Source organism: Naegleria gruberi (genome assembly GCF_000004985.1).
Source record: "Naegleria gruberi genomic scaffold NAEGRscaffold_33, whole genome shotgun sequence".
Classification (NCBI taxonomy): Eukaryota; Heterolobosea; class Eutetramitea; order Acrasida; family Naegleriidae; genus Naegleria; species Naegleria gruberi.
Genome location: NW_003163294.1, coordinates 3,017 through 23,978, shown reverse-complemented (window position 1 = coordinate 23,978; position 20,962 = coordinate 3,017). Strand labels below are relative to the sequence as shown.

The following is a 20,962-nucleotide window of genomic DNA, read 5'->3' as shown; positions in this document are numbered from 1 at the left end:
TTTTCCTTTTTGTAAAAACGAATGTGGCAGAATGCTGAGAGACAAGGTTTGCTTTGTCTTTCTTTTTTTTTTTGGCTTTTGATTTATTTTTGATGTGTTGAAGGTTGATTGATGAGAGAAATGCATAACGGAAATAAAGTGATGGACAGTTTACTTTTAATGCAATGTTACTTGTTGTGGAAGATGAACTACAGTTAGAAGTTTAATATTTGAATGTTTACAATATGTGAAATGGTAAATACGAAAGCTATTCAGTGCTTGAGAATCAATCCATTTCCTTGCCTATTCCAATCCTCCAACCATTTAGGATTAAACATGAAAACTTTTTCAATCCATTCTATACCACTCACTCAATATAAACGAAAATCTTAATTGCCTTCACTCCCAATAATCTCATCCACATGCAGAAGATAAAAAGTTCTCGTGTTGGGATATCGAGTACACTGGGATTTTGATATAGGAAAGAAGGTGAAGGACAAACCTGTTAGAAAATGAGATTGAATGTCAAATTTGGGATTTTTGATGGTTTGGATAGTGATTGGATTCCAATTGTTGTTCTTGGGAAAGTTCTTGTTGAAATTAGCTATGTCAAACAACTATTTCCAATAACTGTTACAAATGATAACGATACTAAACTTTACTCGAGGAAGAAACTATTTATTTTCTTTTTCTATTCGAAAGTACCTTCTTCTTTTCTTTAATTTGAATTTCAATCATGGCTTTGAATCTATGATGAGTATCCATCATTAGAATACTAACATCAGTTTCAATAGCATCGAATAAACTTTCAGGTAAACTTTCGTTTTCTCCCTTTGCAAAGAAATCCAAAAACTGTTTCACCTTATCTGCCAAATTCTTATTAATATTAATCGAATGATCACCTCTGACATCTAAATAATCAGTAAACACTTCGAATGCCAACTCAAACTTTTTCTTTTCAATTTCGAATAAATCCTTTTCGGTGAAACCTTTCTTATTCTTTTTCTTTTTCGAATCTGTTGTTTCGTTACTGGAGGTAGTCGTATCAGAAACCATATCTGAACCACTCAACTCATCATTATCATACAGAACTACTTGAATATCAAAACTTCTCTGACATAATTTTTTGTAATCGTTAATTTTTTCCAAAACTGCAAAATTTTCTTCGCTTCTTTCGAGTTTACAAAATTCTTTGAATTTTTCACAGAGAACTGAATCATTGATGGTATCTATTAAGAGATATTTTCTTACTTGTCGTAATTGCTTTTCCTTTGAGGTGTCTTTTGTCACTGAAAGACAAACGAAAACAATCATGATAGGAATGACAATTGCCATTGAAACTGCAATGACAACTAGAGAAGTAGTAGTGACAGCAAGGTCAGCATTAGCATATCCATCACTCACAGCCTGTGCATAGTCCAAAACTGGTTGAACTTCACTAGAATAACCTGTCAGTAAATAATTGTAATTATCCGAATCTAGAATAAACTTTGCGCCAGAATAATTGAAAGTTTTGACAAGCTCAAGAGCAGCAAGCTCTGACTTTACAGCTCTTCTCGACATGGTCTCCTCTCTACTGATATTCATTCTAATGTATGGAATAACTTCTGATGGCACAACTATATAAAGTGAATTAATAGATTTGTAATAATTATCAAAACAATTTTGATAGATATCAACATATTCTAAAGCAATAGTTCTGTTGTATTCACTGTCAGCTGCAATTCTACTTGCCATTTTCATCATTTCTCTATAGTAAGTTGCATCAGTTTGAAGCACGCCAATTCTCGAACTAATGTCAGTAACAACTGAATAGTTAAGTGCAATGATAACTATGAGAAATGTAAAGGCAGTCAAGCTGACGGCTAATGCTAACATGCTTGTCAACTTGAGACAGTTAAATTCCATAATACCACAACAGGTGTGAATTTTACATGCACGATTGTAGAATTTTGTGATTGAGGACGAAAGTGGAGTTTTTGTTGAGGATGGGTTGGACTTGGAAACTACAGATCGTTTACCAGACATGGAATTCTTCTTTGGAAGGGTTGGACTACCAGATGACTCGAAGAATGGGTCTTGAGAAGTTTGAGAAGTGAGTGTGGTTGGACTCGTCATCGTGGTTGGAGAAACTATACGAATCTGAGTTGGTTGTTGTGTGGAATTATCTTGAGTCATTTTTTGATGTTGTGGTTTGGTGATTCTTCTCGAGGGTTTTTTAAATGTTTTGTGCAAAGGTTATGGAGTGTTTTACAGGTGGAAGGTGTAGGTTGGTTTAGGTTGATTTCTCCCGAATTCGCAAGTCTTGCCAGGAATGTATTTTGGATCTTGGTGATTTTTGGCTAGAAAGACCGATTAAAACCCCAGAGTTTAGATGAGTTACTGATTTGTTAGACATACCGAACCTCACCAAAAGATGACAGCTGCTGAATAGATTTTCAGTCAACCAACGTTATTGTCGCATAAATAAGGAGGTGAACTAATTTGAGCATTTATTGCGTGGATGTTTGGCATAATTCAACATGATTACAATATTTAAGAGGAGCTATCGAGTTGACAAGAGAATTTAATTGTTGCATTTGGAAAGGTCTTTCAGTAATTACCAAGTTGTTGAATCTTGTGAACATTAAATTGCATCCAACATACTGTTAGAGATGACTTGATTTCATCAGTGATGCAAATCACACATTCACACCAATAATTGTAATGTGATGAAATATCAAGTTACTTCCATCAAGTAGTTTTATTGTTTGATTTGACCAATGGTGAGTAAATATTCTGTAGATTCCTTAACTTGAGTTTTGGTATCCACAAATGTCATTCCGAAAGCATCCTTAATTTTCTTATTGCTGAAATATAATGGTTTTCCTAGATTACTTTGCATATAGTCACGAACACCCTTAGGTTGAAAGATTGAACCCATCTTGGCAATGGCACACCCAAATTTACCTTCCATTGAACGAGATGGTAAATTCTTGACCCATTTGTGTGGAGGATTAGGGAATTGTTCTCTGAGAATATCGACTAATTGTTTCATTGTTGTCGATTCATCACAACATACAATGTATCGTTCCATGTTGGATGGAGTAAATCTAGTTCTATCATCCTTTTGATATTCCATGGCCAAGAGATGAGCTAGACCAACATCCTTTACATCCACAAAAACAAATCCAATAGCAAATAATGCAGGGAACCCACCATTAGCAAGCATAATAATTGATTCGTGACTAGTATTAACTTGCTTTTCAAATATTGGCTTTCCAATAACAGCAGCTGGACAAATTGTGACCAACTCTAAAAATCCCTTTCCATGTTTTTCTTCAGCTTCCTTCATTAAACTCCAAGCAGCCTTTTCAGCCATAACCTTAGAGAAAAAGTATGGATTCTTGTTCAAATTAGATACTTCATTCCAATCACCTTCATTGTAAATCTTATCTGGAAGTGGTGTATCAACAATAGATGCAATTGAAGAAGTGAGAATAATTCTCTGTAATCTATTTGGATCTTCATTGGATTGAGATTCTCTCAACTTGATACATTCTCCCAAGACATTTCTTGTTCCCTTAACAGCAGGATCAACTAAATCCAATTGAGGATCCTTGACAGTAATCTTGAAAGGAGAGGCAGTATGTTGAACGAATTGGCATCCCTTGATGGCCTCAGCAAAACTTCCTTCCTTCAACAAGTCAGATTCAAAGCAAATTAAATTTTCCTGCAAAATTTCCTCCGATAATTGTTTCTTCCCTTCTTGTGATTGATCATAGGCTAACAAGGCCTTGTACAATTCATCTCTTCCCTTTGGCATTGAACGTACAGTACCATGAACAATATATCCCTTCAACAACAATTGATAAACAAGATGAGAGGCAATAAATCCAGTCGCACCCGTAACACAAACCCTAACTCTTGAGCCAGCACAACTACCAGAATTTCCCTCATTGCTGGTAATAGCAGTAGTAATAGCTTGAGCTGATGAGTTTGGAATTTCTTCAATTTCGTCGGACATTTTGTTTGTTTTTTTTCAAAGTGATTCTTCCTCTCTCTTTGCTTCCTTGTTGTTTTGTATTACCAGTAAATTCTCCTGAAGTGTTGTTGTTGAAGTTGTTTACGGTTGGGGTACCTTTTTGCAAAGGATCAATTAATTGTTATACCCAACACAAGTGTTGTTGTTGTTGTTGATGATTTGTTGTTATTGGAGAACAAGAAACACCAAGAAATTATTAATTCAATGAATGTGTCTTCAATCATCATGTTTGAAGCATTTAAAAGGATCGGAGTCGGAGGTGGTAATGAGCAGAGATTTTACATGTTGATATTATGATGAATTGATTGTTATTCGAATTAATTATTTAATTATTTAATAATTGTTAAATCATGATGATTATGGACAATGAAGTGATCACCAGCAGTTGAGCGGCTAATTTTTTTGCTATTTTAAAAAATCTTTAAATATTATTTTAAAAAAATATTTAAATAATACAATATTATGTCTTAGCCATTGAATACATTCAATATTCAATGCTGAAGTAACATTCAAAAAGAGATGAAACTTTGTATCAGAGAGGAACAACCAGTAGCTGTATAACAACAAACCCTTTCCAACCGCCATAACGAAAAATGTTCCGTCTTCTAACACACTCAAATTGTGTAACATATTAAATAATCTGTGATGATGCAATAATCACGCTAATAATATAATATTATCAAAATCATATCAAAAAGAAAGTACCTACAATAGTACTTGCTTGTAATACACTTTTAAAAGTATCATATAATATTATTATCTGACTAAGGTGAATTTATTCATCATCATTCACAAATATTAATAAGAACATATTGAAAAAGTACTAGAAGCGAAATAATTAACATGGAACCAATCACAGTTGCTGTGAGAATTCGACCACCTAAATATGAGGAAATGGTCGGATTGAAGAAACAAAAGGTTGTCACCATCAGAAAGGATGAACATACTCTCCAAGTGAAGAGAGCTACCAAAACAATTGATAATAGAACCAAACATGTGGTTGATGAATTTAAATTTGATCATGTCTATGGTGGAAACACTCCACAATCGGTAATTTATCATGATTTGGGAAAGATCATTGTGGAGAATGCAGTGAGTGGTATCAATTGTTGTTTATTTGCATATGGACAAACATCGAGTGGTAAAACTCACACAATGCTTGGTGAAGATCTCTATGCTGCATTGGAAGAAGCTTCTGATAAACCTTCTGCAATTAAGGGAATGCTATTTGAGGCACTGAAACCACTCTTCTTTATCTTGCCATACGATTTAATTTATACGATTCATGAATTTATAGATTCTGACTTTTCACAACATGGTATCATTCCAAGAGTTGTTAAGGAAATATTTACATCTGTGAGGAGGTATTCCTATTTTCATGTTTCTTGTAGATTTGTAGAGATTTATAATGAGAAGGTTTGTGACTTGTTGGTCAGATCCAAGAATCGACAATATTACGACTATCACTCTAATATTGGTTACAAACATGTTAAAAATTGGAAGGATGCTAGAAAACTGATTACCAGTGGATTTTCCAATAGAAGTACTCGAGCAACAGCCATGAATGATGTCTCTTCAAGATCTCATGCAGTCTTTACAATTTCTTTAGAGTTTCAACCAGATGAAAATCATGCTACAATTATCAAATCTCAAATCAATCTTGTTGACTTGGCTGGTAGTGAAAAGACAGGTCAAATTGCCAAATGTAAAGATGAACGAGATGAAGGAACTGCAATTAATACCAGTTTACTTCATTTAGGACGAGTAATTAACAAATTGGCCGAACTCTCTGAACAAGTTTCCAAACTTAAGGACAAGAATGAAGCTAAAGAAAGGATCAAAAAAGCTCACGTTCCTTTCAGAGATTCAGTACTGACTAATATGCTTCAATCAACTCTTGGTGGTCGAGCCAAAACTATTATGGTAGCTACTTGCAGTCCAGTTGAGAAGAATGCAAGTGAGACCCTCTCCACTCTCAGATATGCTAGCAGAGCTTCGGTTATTAAATCAAGTTCTTCAAAGAATGATGAAGAGGGCTTTGATGAGCAATTGGTGGATCTACTCATGGATACAGTTACTCGTAGATTCCATTACAAGAAGGTCAAGTTCAGAGCTATTGAAAAGAAGATTTACAAAGGCAACAGGGCAGCTGCTCTTGCCTCACCTGAGTATCTCTCAGTTAAAGGAGAATTACTGGCATCATATAACAAGTTGGTGGTATTTTTGGATAATAAGGCAAGCATGTTTGGAAGAAAACAAGTTGGTGAAGTTATTGATAGAGTAAAGCTTAATGCTCTCAAACCACTTTTGGCAAAGGTAGGAATGGATCCATTTTATTTGATCTCTGTTTCAAAGGTTTATAGATTGCCTCTATTATCCTCTTATACTTGAGCTGTTTAATACATTTTGCAATTTCAAATCTTCAGATGAGAATGAAATTGTAGAAGGAACTTGTCGGTGTCACATCACCACAGTACGTGAGGTGATTTACGTTCACGAGAGTGTTCATCATTCAATCTTTTATTCCTCACTTTTGCACCATTCAAAGAAAGGATTTACAAAAGTGGAAACCAAATCTGCATGAATTCTGTCAAATTTACCATCAAAAGATAACTAGATGGATTATTATAGACCTCTTTTCAATAAATGACTTCAATCTAATGAAACCATTTAATCAACACCAATAATTTCCAACAAACCGGACAAGATTTCTTCCTCGTTTTTAACGATGATTTAAATCTCGTTGACATTTCATGCCCATTGAGATCAGATAGTTCACCTTTTCGATTTTTCTAAAATTTCCTTATCATTTCTCAACTTCAAAGACATGTGATTTAAACTTTTAGTATCTCTAAATGAAAGTAATACTATTTCTCTATCACTTCTAAATTTGTAAGGTAAATACTGTAACCAAAATCCATTTTGCTTTACACATCCAATGGCAATCTCTCTGTCATTCTTCAAAGAGGTTGTAAGATATTCAATGTCTATTTCATCTTTGAAAGCTTGAAGAACTTTTTCTCTGTTTGAATGGTCTTCAATTGATAATTTTGTAAGAGCTCCTTTACTTCTTGCCAAGTTGACTATTTCAATATCGTTTTTGAATTGAGCATCTACCAATTCAAGTACGTTTGGTCCAAAATGTTTTACAGCTTCCAACACTATTTCTCTATCAGCTCTAAACTGATTGCTTAAATGGGATAGTGCTCGTTGATGATATTTGACATATGTTAATGCTATTTCTCTGTCGTTCTTGAATTCAGGAGGTGCAAATTCGAAAAAATCATAGTCCCAATGTTCACCACGGAATTGAAGTGCATGAATAAAGGCTTCTCTTAATAATTCTTGAGGTACAAATTGTATAGCTGTGGTTGCTGATTTCACTGCTTCCCATACTATTTCTCTATCAAGTTTCAGTTCATTTGAGGCATGTTCCAAATTGTATCCATCACGTTTAACAGATTCCAATACGATATCTCTATCACTTTTGAGTATTTCTGGAATATATTTCAATATTGTCCCACTCTTACTACTATGGAATATTTTCTGAAGAAATTCAACATCATTTCTTAATCTGTCTGATACATGTCTAATTGCACGTCCATCAGAAGAAAGTGCCAATGCAACAATTTCCTCATCATCTTTCAAATTATCTGATGCATATTCTAACATTGATGGCTCCGATTGTATTGCCAAGATGGCTAGTTCTCTATCATTCCTCAATTCATCTGAAGTATCCCTGAATATGTATGGAGAAATTTTAACTGCATTGAGGAATATTTCTCTATCGTTTCTAATTTCTTGAGATGCTTTCCTTAGTATATACACATCCTCTAAAGATACTTTAAACATAAAATCTCTATCATTTGTAAATGAGTCCAATATTGCAATTTTACATGCATGCGAAAATGATTGCAAAGCTGCCAATATAATTTCCTTATTGCTCCGTAGTTCTATTGTTGTGAATGCGAGAGCTCGTCCATTTTGTTTGACAGCTGCCAACACAACATCAAAATCATTTCTCAATCGATCAGAAGCATATTCAAGAGCCTCTCCACAATGTTTTACAAGTGACATTACAAGTTCCTTATTATCTCTCAATTCCTCTGATGCCTCATTCAAAACATTAACATGTTCCAACAATTCACTCACAAATTCAAAATCATTCCTCAATTCTTCTGAAGCATACGAAAGTCCATTTCCTGTTTCTTTCACAGCATTCATTACAATTTCTCTGTCATTGTTAAATTCCTCAACAATAATGCCAATACTTGCATGTTTCATGGCCAAATCTCTATCGTTCAATAACCCAAAATCCTCTCTAAAACTACAAGCAACCCATTTGTACTCTATTATTTGATCGTAAATATACCTTTTATCTCGAATAACATCAATTTTTAATAAAAGTCCTTGAAGGAGGCAAATTGGATCGTTAATATCGAAATCATCATCATAATCATAATCATCATTATCGGAATTGTAATATTTCAAAATTGGTTTCATGATCAAGTCATATTTATATCGGAGAGGAATGGATTGTATTTTAGTGGAGAGTAAATTGGATGAAAAGTACAAATCTAGATGCAACACTACAGTGCAATGGTTCGTCTGATTGAGTTGTTGTTGCAACATTTTTTTGATTTGTGTTTACAATAAAAATTAATGGTGTGTAATGCAACATTGAATTTGATATAAGAAGAATTGAGAAACATTGTAGATTTTTTTTATAGATTCCCCACGAATGGTTCTTCCCTAAATCGCACTATTAACACCCAATACCCAATTCAAATTGTCATTGTAACTAAGTATCCACCAAATTACATCCAAAAATCATGCAAAATCATGTATGACCACCATTTCCTCTCATTCTCAATGGTCGGCCAAAATGCTATATTGTCTTTGTAAAATGTGGCTTGTTGTCTCTTGAACACTACCAATGCAACAGTAAATATTCCTATCATATCGGTATGACAATCACTGCTTCTCTCCATCGGTATTCATTTGATGAAGATTTGTGTGTGTTGGTTGCTTGTTGACTTCATAGTTTGTTGATAAAAAAAACACGAGTTGAGAAATTACTGCTGCTGGCGATTGCGTTTGTTGACTGACGACGATTTGTGTGTTTGTCTCTCTCTTTTCACCACCACTACCACCACCAAATTCTTTATCTCGCAACTTTATTATTGTTGCTCGGCGACGACAAGGTAGAATTCATTTGAGAAAAACTAACTTTACTCCGTATATATCTGATAGAAGAACGGAAAAGTTATTGTTATTGAATACTATATAGCTATATATTTCTTCATAGTATATTTTAGGAGAAATAGTTGTTATCTTGTTGTCATCATCTTTGTGTATTGTTATCTATTATTTCATAATAATAACAATAGAGGAATTAATTCCTTTGTACAAGAATTGTAGATTATATAGAAAATTTTGTTTCATAACTAGTAGTACCAATAGATTGTAGTAATTTTTCAAATTCTATTGCCCGAAAGCCTTCTAGATTATCTCTCACTGTTATTATTATTATTATTATATTATTAATTTCAAAACTCTTGTACTATTAGTAGTATTATTATTATTTGTTAATATTCTGTGCTTTTAGTATTATTATCATCATCATCAAACGAAGATAATTTCTGTAAAATGTCATCTACTACCAACAATAACGGACTGAATAACACAGTCAGAACTCTTCAATCCATCATTTCCAATAACACCAACAATGACCCATTTCATTCCACACCAAGCAATAACTTGTACAACAATAATGAACAAGCTGTAGGATGGGGTTCATCCAATGTACAATCATCTCCATCTAGAAACCAGGCACCAATTGGAAGTGAAATTAAACGTAATACCACACCAAATAATAATGAATATTTTGGTTTATCTATTCAGAGAGCTATTAGTGCTCCTCCTGCTATGGAATTGGACACTAACAATATATTTGCTACCCAATCACGTTATTCACACTTGTTTGGAGATATTCGTTGTGAATCTGATTATGCTAACTTTTATAATTCCTATTCAAACAAGGATAGCTTACCTACTCCAATTGAAGCTAATCCATTATTTCTCTCACCATATGAAATGTTCGGAAAACCAAAAGGAAATATGTATGGTCCTCCTAATGGTATGAATATGGGTGTTTCTTCATCAACAGCTCCAAACATGTATCCTTATCAACAAATGATGCCAAATAATTATCAAAATGCTTATGGTATGGAGAATGCTTGGGCAATGCAACAACAACAAGGTTTTCCTCCAGGAATGGACAATCAAAACATGATGCAACAACATATGCAGCAACATTACCCACCACAAGCACAACAACAACTTCCTACTCTAGAACAACAACGTTTATATCTTCAAAATAAGCAATTGGAAGAAGCTCTATCCAGACAACAACAACAATTAGAATTCTACGGACAACAAATTATGCAACAACAACAACAATTGATTCAACAACATAATCCTACTACTGGTTTTATTCAAAAACCAACACCAATGCCAACAGGAGGAAATTTCAATCAAGTTATACCTCCAAATCATTTACCAGTCAGTCCACAAAAGCAAGAGGTTGCTTCTCCTCCTATTGCTTTCAACACCATTGTTGCTAGTAATATGGGAGTTCCAGTTAATAACACTAGTGCTAAAACCATTGTTGCTTCAAATAATGTTGTGGAACAAGCTAATAGTGGTTCAAGTTCTCCAACTTCTGACTCTTCATCAGGTGCCTCCACTCCAACAATTTCCAACAAGAAGAAGGAAGGAAAGAAAAAGAAGGAAAAGGTTGATACCTCTGATGATGACGAAAAGAGTTCAAAGAAGTCTGCTTTTGGTAAATTAAGCTCAATGACTGATGCTGTCGGAAAGGTTTATAAATTAGCAAAGGATCAATATGGATGTAGATTCCTCCAAAAGAAGATTACTGATGGTGAACAAGGATTGCAAATGGTATTTGATGAAATTTATGATCATATTGTTGAATTAATGACAGATCCATTCGGAAATTATTTGTGTCAAAAATTGGTAGAACATTGTACCAATGAACATAAGACTCTCATTATTAGAGCAGTCTCTAAGGATCTCATCAATATTTCCATGAATATGCATGGTACCAGAGCTGTTCAAAAGTTGATTGAATGTCTCACCACTCAAGACCAAATTGGAGAAATTATTGAAGCTCTCAAGGATTCTGTTGTTCCTCTTATTAAGGATTTGAATGGCAACCACGTTATTCAACGTTGCCTTCAACAATTAATTCCAGAAAATAAGCAATTTATTTACAATGCTGTTGCTGGTAGATGTGTTGAAGTTGCTACTCACAAACACGGATGTTGTGTCTTGCAAAGATGTATTGATCATGCCGCTGAATCACAAAGAATGATGCTTATTAAGGAGGTTATTGCCAATGCTCATACACTTATTCAAAACCCATTTGGTAACTATGTTGTTCAATATGTACTTGATCTTGGTGATGATTCCATTAATGAAAAGATTATTGCTAGATTTTATGGTAGTATTGCTTCATTGTCTATCAACAAGTTCAGTTCCAACGTTATTGAAAAGTGTCTCAGAATTGGTAATGAAAATGTCAAGAATACCATGATTGAGGAAGTTCTTGAAGATAGAAATCTCTCAGCCCTCTTACAAGACTCATTCGGTAACTATGTTGTTCAAACAGCAATTTCCATCTCAGATGCCAATCAATTCGCAAGATTTAACAATAATGTTAAACCATACCTTCCAATCATTAAGAATGCTCCATACTATAAAAAGCTTGAAAGCAAGTTGAACAGAGTTCCAAAACCTGCCACCTCCTCCCCATCTCCAAAGCAAAGTAGCAAGAAGTAAAATTCAATTTTGTAATTTATTTTGTTTGCTATTTTTACTGTGGTGAAATAGATAAGGAAAAAGTAGTTGAAGTGATATTGTTCATTGATGTTTTCCAATATGTTTTCATTTCTTTTATTAATATCTCCCAAAAGTACCTGTTATTAGACGAATTTTGTTGAACTTCTTAACGTTTAGAAGGGTCATTTTCCCGCTTATTCGGTTACACCTTATATTTTCTAAAACTACAATAAAAAAAATTACGCAACTACATCGCTTGTTTCCTCCTGCCTACAATGAATAGATTCAAGTTGAACCAGTTGATTGGAGCAGGTGCCTACGGAAGCGTTGTTAGGGCAGTTAATAAAGAGACTGGAGAAGTGGTATGTACAATATTTATTTCCATCATCAATTAATTATTTGATAATATTGAATACATCCTCCGCTTCACCTCAATATTTTCCCTTCTCTTTCATCATCACAATATTTAATATTCAACAACAACAATAATAATAACAAAATAATAGGTTGCCATTAAGAAGATTAAGCGAACATACTCCAGTTGGGAAGAATGTATCAAATTAAAAGAAGTACAGGTTTGTTTCAACTCTTTGGAAGATTTTAAATTTGATCTTTTTAGACATTGAGAAAACTTAACCATCCGAATATTATTAAATTGAAAGAAGTCATTAGAGAAAATCAGGAATTGTATTTTGTCTTTGAATATATGGAGGCCAACCTCTATCAAGTGATGAAAGACAGAGACAAATTGTTTTCAGAATCCAAGATTAGAAATATTATTTATCAAGTCCTGCAGGGCTTGGCTTACATGCACAAAACTGGATACTTTCATCGTGATATGAAACCTGAAAATCTTCTTGTTCATAGAGATACTGTAAAGATTGCTGACTTTGGTCTTGCTAAGGAAACACGATCCAGACCACCATTTACCGAGTATGTTTCTACTAGATGGTACAGAGCACCTGAGGTTCTTATGAAATCACAAAACTACAACTCACCAATAGACATGTGGGCAGTAGGTGTTATTATGGCAGAGTTGTACACATTTAGGCCACTCTTCCCTGGTAGAAGTGAACCTGATGAAATTTTCAAAATTTGCTCAGTTCTAGGCACACCCACTAGGGATACATGGGAAGAAGGACTTAAATTAGCTGCTAGTATGGGAATGAAATTCCCTCAATTCGTTCCTACACCTTTGGAATCCATCATTCAAAATGCAAGTCAAGAAGCCATTCAGCTAATGACTGATTTGTTGAGTTATGATCCAATGAAAAGGCCAACAGCTAGTCAAGCTCTTCAATATCCCTTCTTCCAAGTTGGAATTTCAGCTCCAATACCTCTCAAGTATAACATTAATAGTAGAGTTCAATCTGGAAAGAGTAAGTATTGATTTTAATCTTGTTTTCCTTATTTTCAATAGAACAAACAAATAGTAATAATAATAGTAATACTGAAGATTCATCACCTCTAACAGGAAACAAAGGCCCTACCTTGAATGTACAATATCAGGGCGTAAAATCCTATCCTCCCTACCCTATTCAACAACCTCAACAACCAGTATATAATAATGCTTCAACACGATCTCCTGGTAATCCTCCTCCTGCTGGTACAGCCAATGGAGCAAAGCTGTTCTCTTACTCAAGGTATAAACCAGGAGTAAACTCTAGTGTGGACAAGTCCACTGTCAATTCTAAGGAAGCTCCTCGGGGGTCTTCTAGAGGAGGAAGTGGTTTGTCCCGAAAGAGGTTAATGCCTCGTAGAGCTGATAATCAGCAAACACCACCCTCTTCCCTTTATGATTTTAATAATGTACGGAAATAAATTGTTATTTCTCTCTCTTTGAATTTGGAGCAGTAATTTAAGGTTTATTAACCCTTTCCCAAAAAGAAATACTGGAATTTAGTCTAAATTAAAATCTTAAACAACTGATTGTATGTAACTACTTTCTAAAGAAGGAATCTCCCAAGTTTGGAAACAAATAATTATGGAAAAAAAACAATCTCGTTGCAATACATGAAAGTCAATTCTCAAGTGCATAATGAAAGCACTTTAAGTGCAGAGAATACTGATTCCTCCTCTTCTCTAGATCCACAATACATATACATCGACAAGAACATTGATGAAGAATTAATTTGTCCCATTTGTTTTCTTCCCTTTATCGATCCAACCTCACACGGATCTTGTGGCAGCACCTTCTGTTCCACCTGTGTTGAAAATGTTCATGATTGTCCAATTTGTAGAGGTGAAGATTTCAAGAAGAATTGTTCAAGTGTGAAGAGTATTAAAAACATGTTGGACAAATTGGAAGTTCAATGTCGAATGTGTAAGAATGTAGTCTTGAGGGGAGAATTGAAAATCCACCAGGAAAAGTATTGCTCCTTTCTGGAGGCGTATTTTGAGGCAGATGAATTAAAGAGGAAACTTGAGGGTGATTATCAAGAAAAACTCAAGAGTTTACAACAAGATTATCAAGAAAAATCAGATGAGTTGGAAAGGAAATATGAAGAATTGAATCAAAAGTTGACTAATGATACCAAAAAACTTGTTGAGGAAATTACAAGTGGTTTCAATGAAAAGAAAGAAACGTTGCTTCAAGAATGGAATCAAAGAAATGAAATATTGACTCAACAATTGGAATTGAAAGAGAAAAACTTTGCGAACCAAGTTTATACTAGAGAGAAATTGGAAAATTGCAACAAACCAATTCACTTAAATGTCAGAGGAACTGTCATTACAGTTGCATTGGGAGATTTCATTCATAATGACAGAGAATCTGACAATGTATTCAAGAAAATGTTCACAGGTGAATATCCATGTTATCAAACATCTTTTAATTCAAAATTCGATGCCCCAATTTATTTCATTGATTGTGATTTAACTGTATTTTATTCAATCCTTAATTGGCTAAAGTTTGGAATTGTGGAAAAGAGCATTGATGTTAAATTTAAACTATTGCTTGCTGGTTCATGTCAACAATTTGGCATTCAACACCTTCGAAAGAATTTACTTCAATATTCCAATCTACGTGGGACTGAATTTTGTGGATATGATTTCAGTGGAATGGATTTGAATTTGACACAATTTCAAGGAAGTAATCTGAAAGGGTGTGATTTCAATCATTGCACTTTATCAAACACCAATTTTCAAAATTGTGAATTGAGTGGTTGTAATTTTTCAAACAGTTTTATGAAATCTTGTGATTTCACTGGTTCAAATATTAGAGATTGCAACTTGGAAAATGTAAATTTGATGAATGGTAATGTATTCAATAATTGTACTATCAAGAATGCAGATTTGAGAGAAGTGACAGATTTATCTTCTTTTAAAGGAAGTAGTTTTGAACAAGTTGAATTTCAACTTTTAACTTCCTTAAAAGGAACAAGTAATGTTTTCACAAATATTAAGGGTTTCATTCCTTTCACTTTGATATCTAATATTATTAATGAAATTTATTATGATGATACGAATTCAGACACCATTTCAAAAGAATTGTATTCGAATACTGGCACTCAATTAGTTCCACAATTATTATACAGAGGATCAAGGGATGGTTTTAAAGCAATTGACTTTCATTCAAAGTGTGATAACCAAGGTGCAACTTTGACAATTATCAAATCGGCAGAGCACAATCAAATATTCGGTGGTTTTACTTCAAAATCATGGAAATCTCCTAAACAAAGAGAAGTTGTGGAAGATAGTTCAGCATTTATTTTCAAATTTGTAAAGGAATCAGGAGCACAATTTCATAAATTCAAGAGAAGTTCCTTTACATTGCGGAATGCTACCGTTTTACAAGAAGGTTTATTACCAACCTTTGGTGTTATGTTACTCAAACCAGGTCATGATTTTACAATTTCAAGTGATTGCAATTTAAACTACAATTCAAAATCCAATTTTGGTATAGCTTTTGAATTGCCAAAAGGATTCCAAGAAAGAAATGAACAAACTGAAAGTTATTTGGCTGGAAGTCACCAGTTCAGAGTTGAGGAAATTGAAGTTTTCAAAATAACTCTATAAGAATTGATTTAGCAAATTAATAAAGAAAGATTGAAATATATACAAGTTTATTGATTTTAATCATGTTGAAAAATTGGTAATGTACATTTAGGAGTTTGAATGTGAATCAATTATTTGACAGATTTGAGTTTGAAATTTGCATTCCCTTGTAAATCCATTATCACTGATCTCAAATTGTGAGCTGCCAAATCAGTGCTATTAGCAGAGTTTTTCAAATATTCATCAATTCTTTCAAGTGCTGTATCATACTCCTTATCGAAATAGTATTCACATGCTTGATTGTAAAACTTCCACTTGTCTTTCTTTTCCTTTTCTTCCAATTCATACATCCATTCTAAAGTTTTGAGAGAGAGGTGTTAAAATATTATTCACACGTATTTTGTAATACTTACCATCCATGTTCACTTGATTACAAAGACCCAATTCGTACAATGAATCTTCTTTGAAAATATTCGATTGTTTGTATCTGTCTGGAACTGTAAATACATTGTCGGCTAGTAATTGTTTAGTTTCAATGTATCTAAATTGATATTTGGTATCGACCTTTGATTTCAATTCAGATGCAAATAAAATTGAAATATCAAGTCTAATAGCAGTTTCTAATAACATTTCAATGTTTTGCTGAATGGATCCTTGAATTGAAAAGCTCATTGCTTGTTTAGTACCAATATTACCACATAGACACTCTTGTGTTGCAATTGCAATCTTTGTAGAAAAGTCAACTGTTAATTCTTGTTGATCTGCAAAGGCATTATTCTTCAAGAGTTTCACCTTTGTATAATCCTTTAGTTTTGTCGATAGAGTGTATGCAGTTTGAATGGATTTGAGTTCGTGAGCATTTTGATTGGTAGATGCATTGAATGTTATCAGTAAAGTTTCATTTTCAAATTTCCATGCTTGTCCATTACTTGGTTTGGAAATTTGCATAATCTGATCATATAAACCACCGAGTAAATCAACACTCACTTCAGGAGCTAGATCAACGAACCATCTATTAATGCCTTGCATACAGACACCAATGACTGAAATGGGTTTCTTCTCAAGGTGCAACGAGAACATATTCTTGGCAGATAATTGTTTCTTGACATCGAGTTTCGAATTTGTTGTTGGAGTTGTTATTGATCTACTGGACATGTCAACCTTAGTTTCACTATTGGAGTGGGCGAAACTCTTTGGTTCTTCCTTCTTGACAGATATTTGAGAAGCTGATTCTTGTACTATATCTTCATTATCATCCAATTTACTTAACAAATGAGGTGGAATGAATTGTCTGTAAAGTTTAATCTTGTCAACCATTCCAACGAAATGAGTTTGCAGAGTTTTGACCTCAGAGAACAAAGTCTTGTATAATTTCAAATCATCCAATTCCATATTCGATACATTTTGGAAAGCAGCTATCAAGTTTTTAAATGGTTTTACAATTTTGAAGGAGAAGAAGACTGCAATGATTATTCCCAAAAAGATGATAATTACAGACGCAACGATTGCACCGATAATGGCAATAAGCATAGATCCAATGTAATTCCATTGTGGTACACTCAATACGAATACCCTGAAAGTTTAGTGTTAAATAATATTGAGAAATATTTCAATTCAACTACTTACCAATCAATTCCTTCACTTGTACAAAGTCTCTTGACACTGGTGTATGTACCCTTTACAATAAGTGTAGTGTAATTGTTACACGGTAATGAATCAAATTTAGAACCCAGTTGATTAGCTACTTCAGTTCCAATCTCTGACACCTTTCCACCATAATTGTTAACTGTATATCTGATACTCGTACCATTGGTGAATTTCACAGTTGCCTTTGCAGGATTATCTGTTGAGAGCAGGTACGTTGTGTTTCTTTCAATGATAAAAGTGACACTTCCTGGAATTGAGGATGAAGCTTCCACTAGAAAACTGGTAATTTCTGCAGAACCAAACAAGACAGAAACATAATTACTAAAGGTTTTACCTGGAGGTATGTAACCTTGTGTAAAAGATGACACACAACCAAACAAAACCAATGAAGGATGGGTTGAATCAATAAATGAAGGACTAAACGCAAAACCACCTGGATTTGAAGCTGCTGCATTGTATAGAATTTGAATATTCTTGAATGGAGCTAAAGTCATTGTTGGAGTTGTTGAGTTTTTCTTGCAATAATCCAACTTTTGCCAATTTAAACATAACCAATATAATTGATTTTGACCATATGTAATATTCATGTACATTGGATTGTTTTTGTAACTGGAAATACCAAAGGCATCACCCATAGAAGAACCAACAAACATGGCATGTGCCCAATCTCCCAAATTCTTTCGTTCCATCTTGTACAATCTAAAGGTGTGATCTGCTATGAGAGTTTGATTCTTAAAATCAAATCCAGTGTACAATTGCGATTTCACAGACTCTGTCATTATCAACATGGTTTTCAAATAGTCTGTTGTGGCTGAATACATATTGTCGAAGTGTTCTTGTCTCACCGTATTACTCAATTCCTCAACTTGGACACTGAATGCTGAGACCCACACAGCCGATAATACCAAAACACAGAATAGGATTATTAAAGATGTCATGGCTACCAGTACTGTGTTGATGGAGCAACAACAATTGGTCGAGCTCTTCACAGTTTGTTCCTGTAGAAAATTATCTTCTTCATCGTAAACTTCATCCACTTCTAGAGGTGTCACTTGGGCCATTTTTTTCTTTTTGCTTGTGTGAGACACTTTTCTAGAAGATAAGTTACTGTGTGGTGGATGAGGATGCCACTATGAATAATTCCGTGAAACAAGGGCTAGTTTCTTTTAAGGCATTATGCCAGAATGAATTTTTCATTGAAAGTTTTCAAAATGGACTGTTCCTAATTACAGTTACTTACTGTACCTTATTTGTGTTAGAGTTGGAGTAAAATATGGCCCTTTCATCAGCTTATCCTCTTTCTAACGCACTCATTGTATTACAGTAGATTCACTACGCAACAACAATAGCTGTTTCAAAAGCTCAGTACTGATGATGTGGATAACTCGCAGGAGTTCATGATCGAATATCAGAAAGTAAGCACAGGATAACAGTTGGGGAGATTGCGGATTGTGTGATTGTTGCTGGTACTTGGCTAGTATGAACTTGATGCAACTACGAATGGTTTGTTTGATACTTTTTTGATTGGATCATAGGCTGATACTTTGTCCCTCACCTGAAAATGGTGAATTGCTTACTTTATTCTCTCTACAATGGCTTTTTAATTTGTATGCTTGATGGTGGCAAGATTAATTCTCCTTATAGAAATATAGAACATTACAGTAAGATTTTGCATCCTCTCATCCCTCACTGATTCTTGAGAACGAACTAATATATAACCCTCTTTCTTAACAAGATTAGTTTATGGATTGATTGCACCATGTTTAGGGTGTCAATTCAACCAACGAACAATTGCAGAATGGATTCAAAAACAAGTCAAACTCCAGAGTGTTGTTGCGTCAAATCAATTACCTAAGCAAGAATTTGTGCTAGTGTTGTTGTATTGTGTTAAGAAAACTATTTTTATTGAAGAGTATCAATTTTTCCTGTTTAATAACAGGAATACATTAATTCATTAATTTCAATACCCACCATTATTGCCCACGTTATTGAATATGGAATTATTGTTTAAAAATCAGAGTATTTGTCATGATAACCTTTTTTCTAATGCCGATTGCCCAAGTTGGCTCTCCAAATATTTCCACTTTTTTAACAATGTCAAAGGTTTCGTTACTTTCCTTTTCATCGTATCTGAAAATATACATGATTGTTGTTGGGCTGTTTACATTGACTTCAATCATATCGTCATCAGGAAATCTTTCTCTCACAATAATGTTGTACCCTAATGTGCTGTGATCCTTATTGCTGGTAGACTCAAAACCGTTTAGCAAATCCATTTCCTCCAATACTAATTCAGTATTTTCTGGACGTATAAATAAAACAGTATCATCTTCATCGCTTAAAAGATCTAAGTATTCATACACGACAGAGTAGATTGAATGTAAAACCAAGTTAACATCACTAGAAAATGATGGTCTCAAGACTTTTTCTCCTCTTTCATAAGCAGACTTGAATAGAGTTTTGGTTGTCCAATCAATGAAATGTTGCTTCTTATAGATAAAGTCATCGAGCATATCTGAAGGGACTAATAACTTTTCCTGGTCAGGAAGAACTCTGTTTAGACCGGCGAAATTCAACTCAGTTTCATCAATAAATCTACTTGAATACTTTCCTATTAGTATCTCCCTAACAAGCTCAATACTATTGCTGCTGTTATCTGGACCAATTAACCATAAATGTACACATTCCCATCTGTCATTCATACTTGCTCTTATTTGTTCAAACTCAATCATATTCTTAGTCTTTCCAAAGACCAACAGATTCATTTTTGAAGTTGCAAAATCAGAATCTTTCAAATAAATACTTCCATTACCAATAAGGAATACATAGATAAAGGATTGAGTTGGGTAACAATCATTTAAACAGGTTACATTACGCTTCATCTCTTCTAAAAGCTTTACAATTGGTGTTCCTATAACAACAATTTCTTTTTGGTATTTCTTTCTTGCTCCTTGTTTAATTTCTTGGGTTTGTTCTTCTTTTTGATCGTAATCAAAAGCGGTTGGGTTTGGTTAGGATTCAGAGTTGATTTATTTGGGTTATTTAAGAGATTACTTAGTGAAGATTCATATCATTGATTATATTTCTTATAATCTATTAATGATGTAAATTTGATGTTTTCATTTCTTATATTGATAGATATATAAAGGTCAGGTCAGTATCAACTTTTGAAATATGGACTTTGAGAAGTCAAATGTTTGGGACGTGAATCTACTCATTGGATTGTGTTGGTATTGCTAATAAAGGAACATTTCATTGATTTATTGATTATAACGGTCAAATTGAGTTGAATGGAAGTGAATCTAATGTTGATTGATCGTGGATGGGTAGTTTCGCCACGAAGTGGTGCAACTACCAACCTTTGTAGATTGAATCAGGTTGATTTGCATGCAATATGAATAAGTAACATTATCAAGAGAGTGATTATTCACCAATTCAATGATCAATATTCAA

At 33.9% G+C, this 20,962-nt stretch overlaps 8 protein-coding genes across 8 annotated transcripts; 3 read left to right on the top strand and 5 right to left on the bottom strand.

Moving 5' to 3' along the window:
• Nucleotides 1-346: 346 nt before the first annotated feature.
• NAEGRDRAFT_50142 (uncharacterized protein) lies at nt 347-2,097 on the bottom strand (the record flags this gene model as incomplete). Its single annotated transcript, XM_002675449.1, has 2 exons — nt 347-481; nt 685-2,097. 2 exons carry the CDS (start codon nt 2,095-2,097, stop codon nt 347-349), a joined length of 1,548 nt encoding a protein of 515 aa, XP_002675495.1.
• Nucleotides 2,098-2,722: 625 nt separating this feature from the next.
• NAEGRDRAFT_50141 (cinnamyl-alcohol dehydrogenase) lies at nt 2,723-3,985 on the bottom strand (the record flags this gene model as incomplete). The annotated part of the gene is made up of 1 exon (XM_002675448.1): nt 2,723-3,985. The coding sequence occupies one exon, from the start codon at nt 3,983-3,985 to the stop codon at nt 2,723-2,725; it is 1,263 nt and encodes a 420-aa protein (XP_002675494.1).
• A 1,358-nt stretch (nt 3,986-5,343) lies between these two features.
• On the bottom strand, nt 5,344-8,635 carry NAEGRDRAFT_58423 (uncharacterized protein; the record flags this gene model as incomplete). The annotated part of the gene is made up of 1 exon (XM_002675447.1): nt 5,344-8,635. The coding sequence occupies one exon, from the start codon at nt 8,633-8,635 to the stop codon at nt 6,779-6,781; it is 1,857 nt and encodes a 618-aa protein (XP_002675493.1). The 3' UTR covers nt 5,344-6,778.
• Nucleotides 8,636-9,652: 1,017 nt separating this feature from the next.
• Nucleotides 9,653-11,866, top strand: NAEGRDRAFT_69164 (uncharacterized protein; the record flags this gene model as incomplete). The annotated part of the gene is made up of 1 exon (XM_002675531.1): nt 9,653-11,866. One exon carries the CDS (start codon nt 9,653-9,655, stop codon nt 11,864-11,866), a length of 2,214 nt encoding a protein of 737 aa, XP_002675577.1.
• Nucleotides 11,867-12,141: 275 nt separating this feature from the next.
• NAEGRDRAFT_69163 (uncharacterized protein) lies at nt 12,142-13,687 on the top strand (the record flags this gene model as incomplete). The annotated part of the gene is made up of 4 exons (XM_002675530.1): nt 12,142-12,228; nt 12,373-12,441; nt 12,486-13,245; nt 13,287-13,687. The coding sequence occupies 4 exons, from the start codon at nt 12,142-12,144 to the stop codon at nt 13,685-13,687; spliced, it is 1,317 nt and encodes a 438-aa protein (XP_002675576.1).
• Nucleotides 13,688-13,879: 192 nt separating this feature from the next.
• On the top strand, nt 13,880-15,883 carry NAEGRDRAFT_69162 (uncharacterized protein; the record flags this gene model as incomplete). The annotated part of the gene is made up of 1 exon (XM_002675529.1): nt 13,880-15,883. The coding sequence occupies one exon, from the start codon at nt 13,880-13,882 to the stop codon at nt 15,881-15,883; it is 2,004 nt and encodes a 667-aa protein (XP_002675575.1).
• Nucleotides 15,884-15,993: 110 nt separating this feature from the next.
• NAEGRDRAFT_69161 (uncharacterized protein) lies at nt 15,994-18,570 on the bottom strand (the record flags this gene model as incomplete). The annotated part of the gene is made up of 3 exons (XM_002675446.1): nt 15,994-16,217; nt 16,276-17,435; nt 17,489-18,570. The coding sequence occupies 3 exons, from the start codon at nt 18,568-18,570 to the stop codon at nt 15,994-15,996; spliced, it is 2,466 nt and encodes an 821-aa protein (XP_002675492.1).
• Nucleotides 18,571-19,509: 939 nt separating this feature from the next.
• NAEGRDRAFT_50135 (uncharacterized protein) lies at nt 19,510-20,391 on the bottom strand (the record flags this gene model as incomplete). The annotated part of the gene is made up of 1 exon (XM_002675445.1): nt 19,510-20,391. One exon carries the CDS (start codon nt 20,389-20,391, stop codon nt 19,510-19,512), a length of 882 nt encoding a protein of 293 aa, XP_002675491.1.
• Nucleotides 20,392-20,962: the final 571 nt, after the last annotated feature.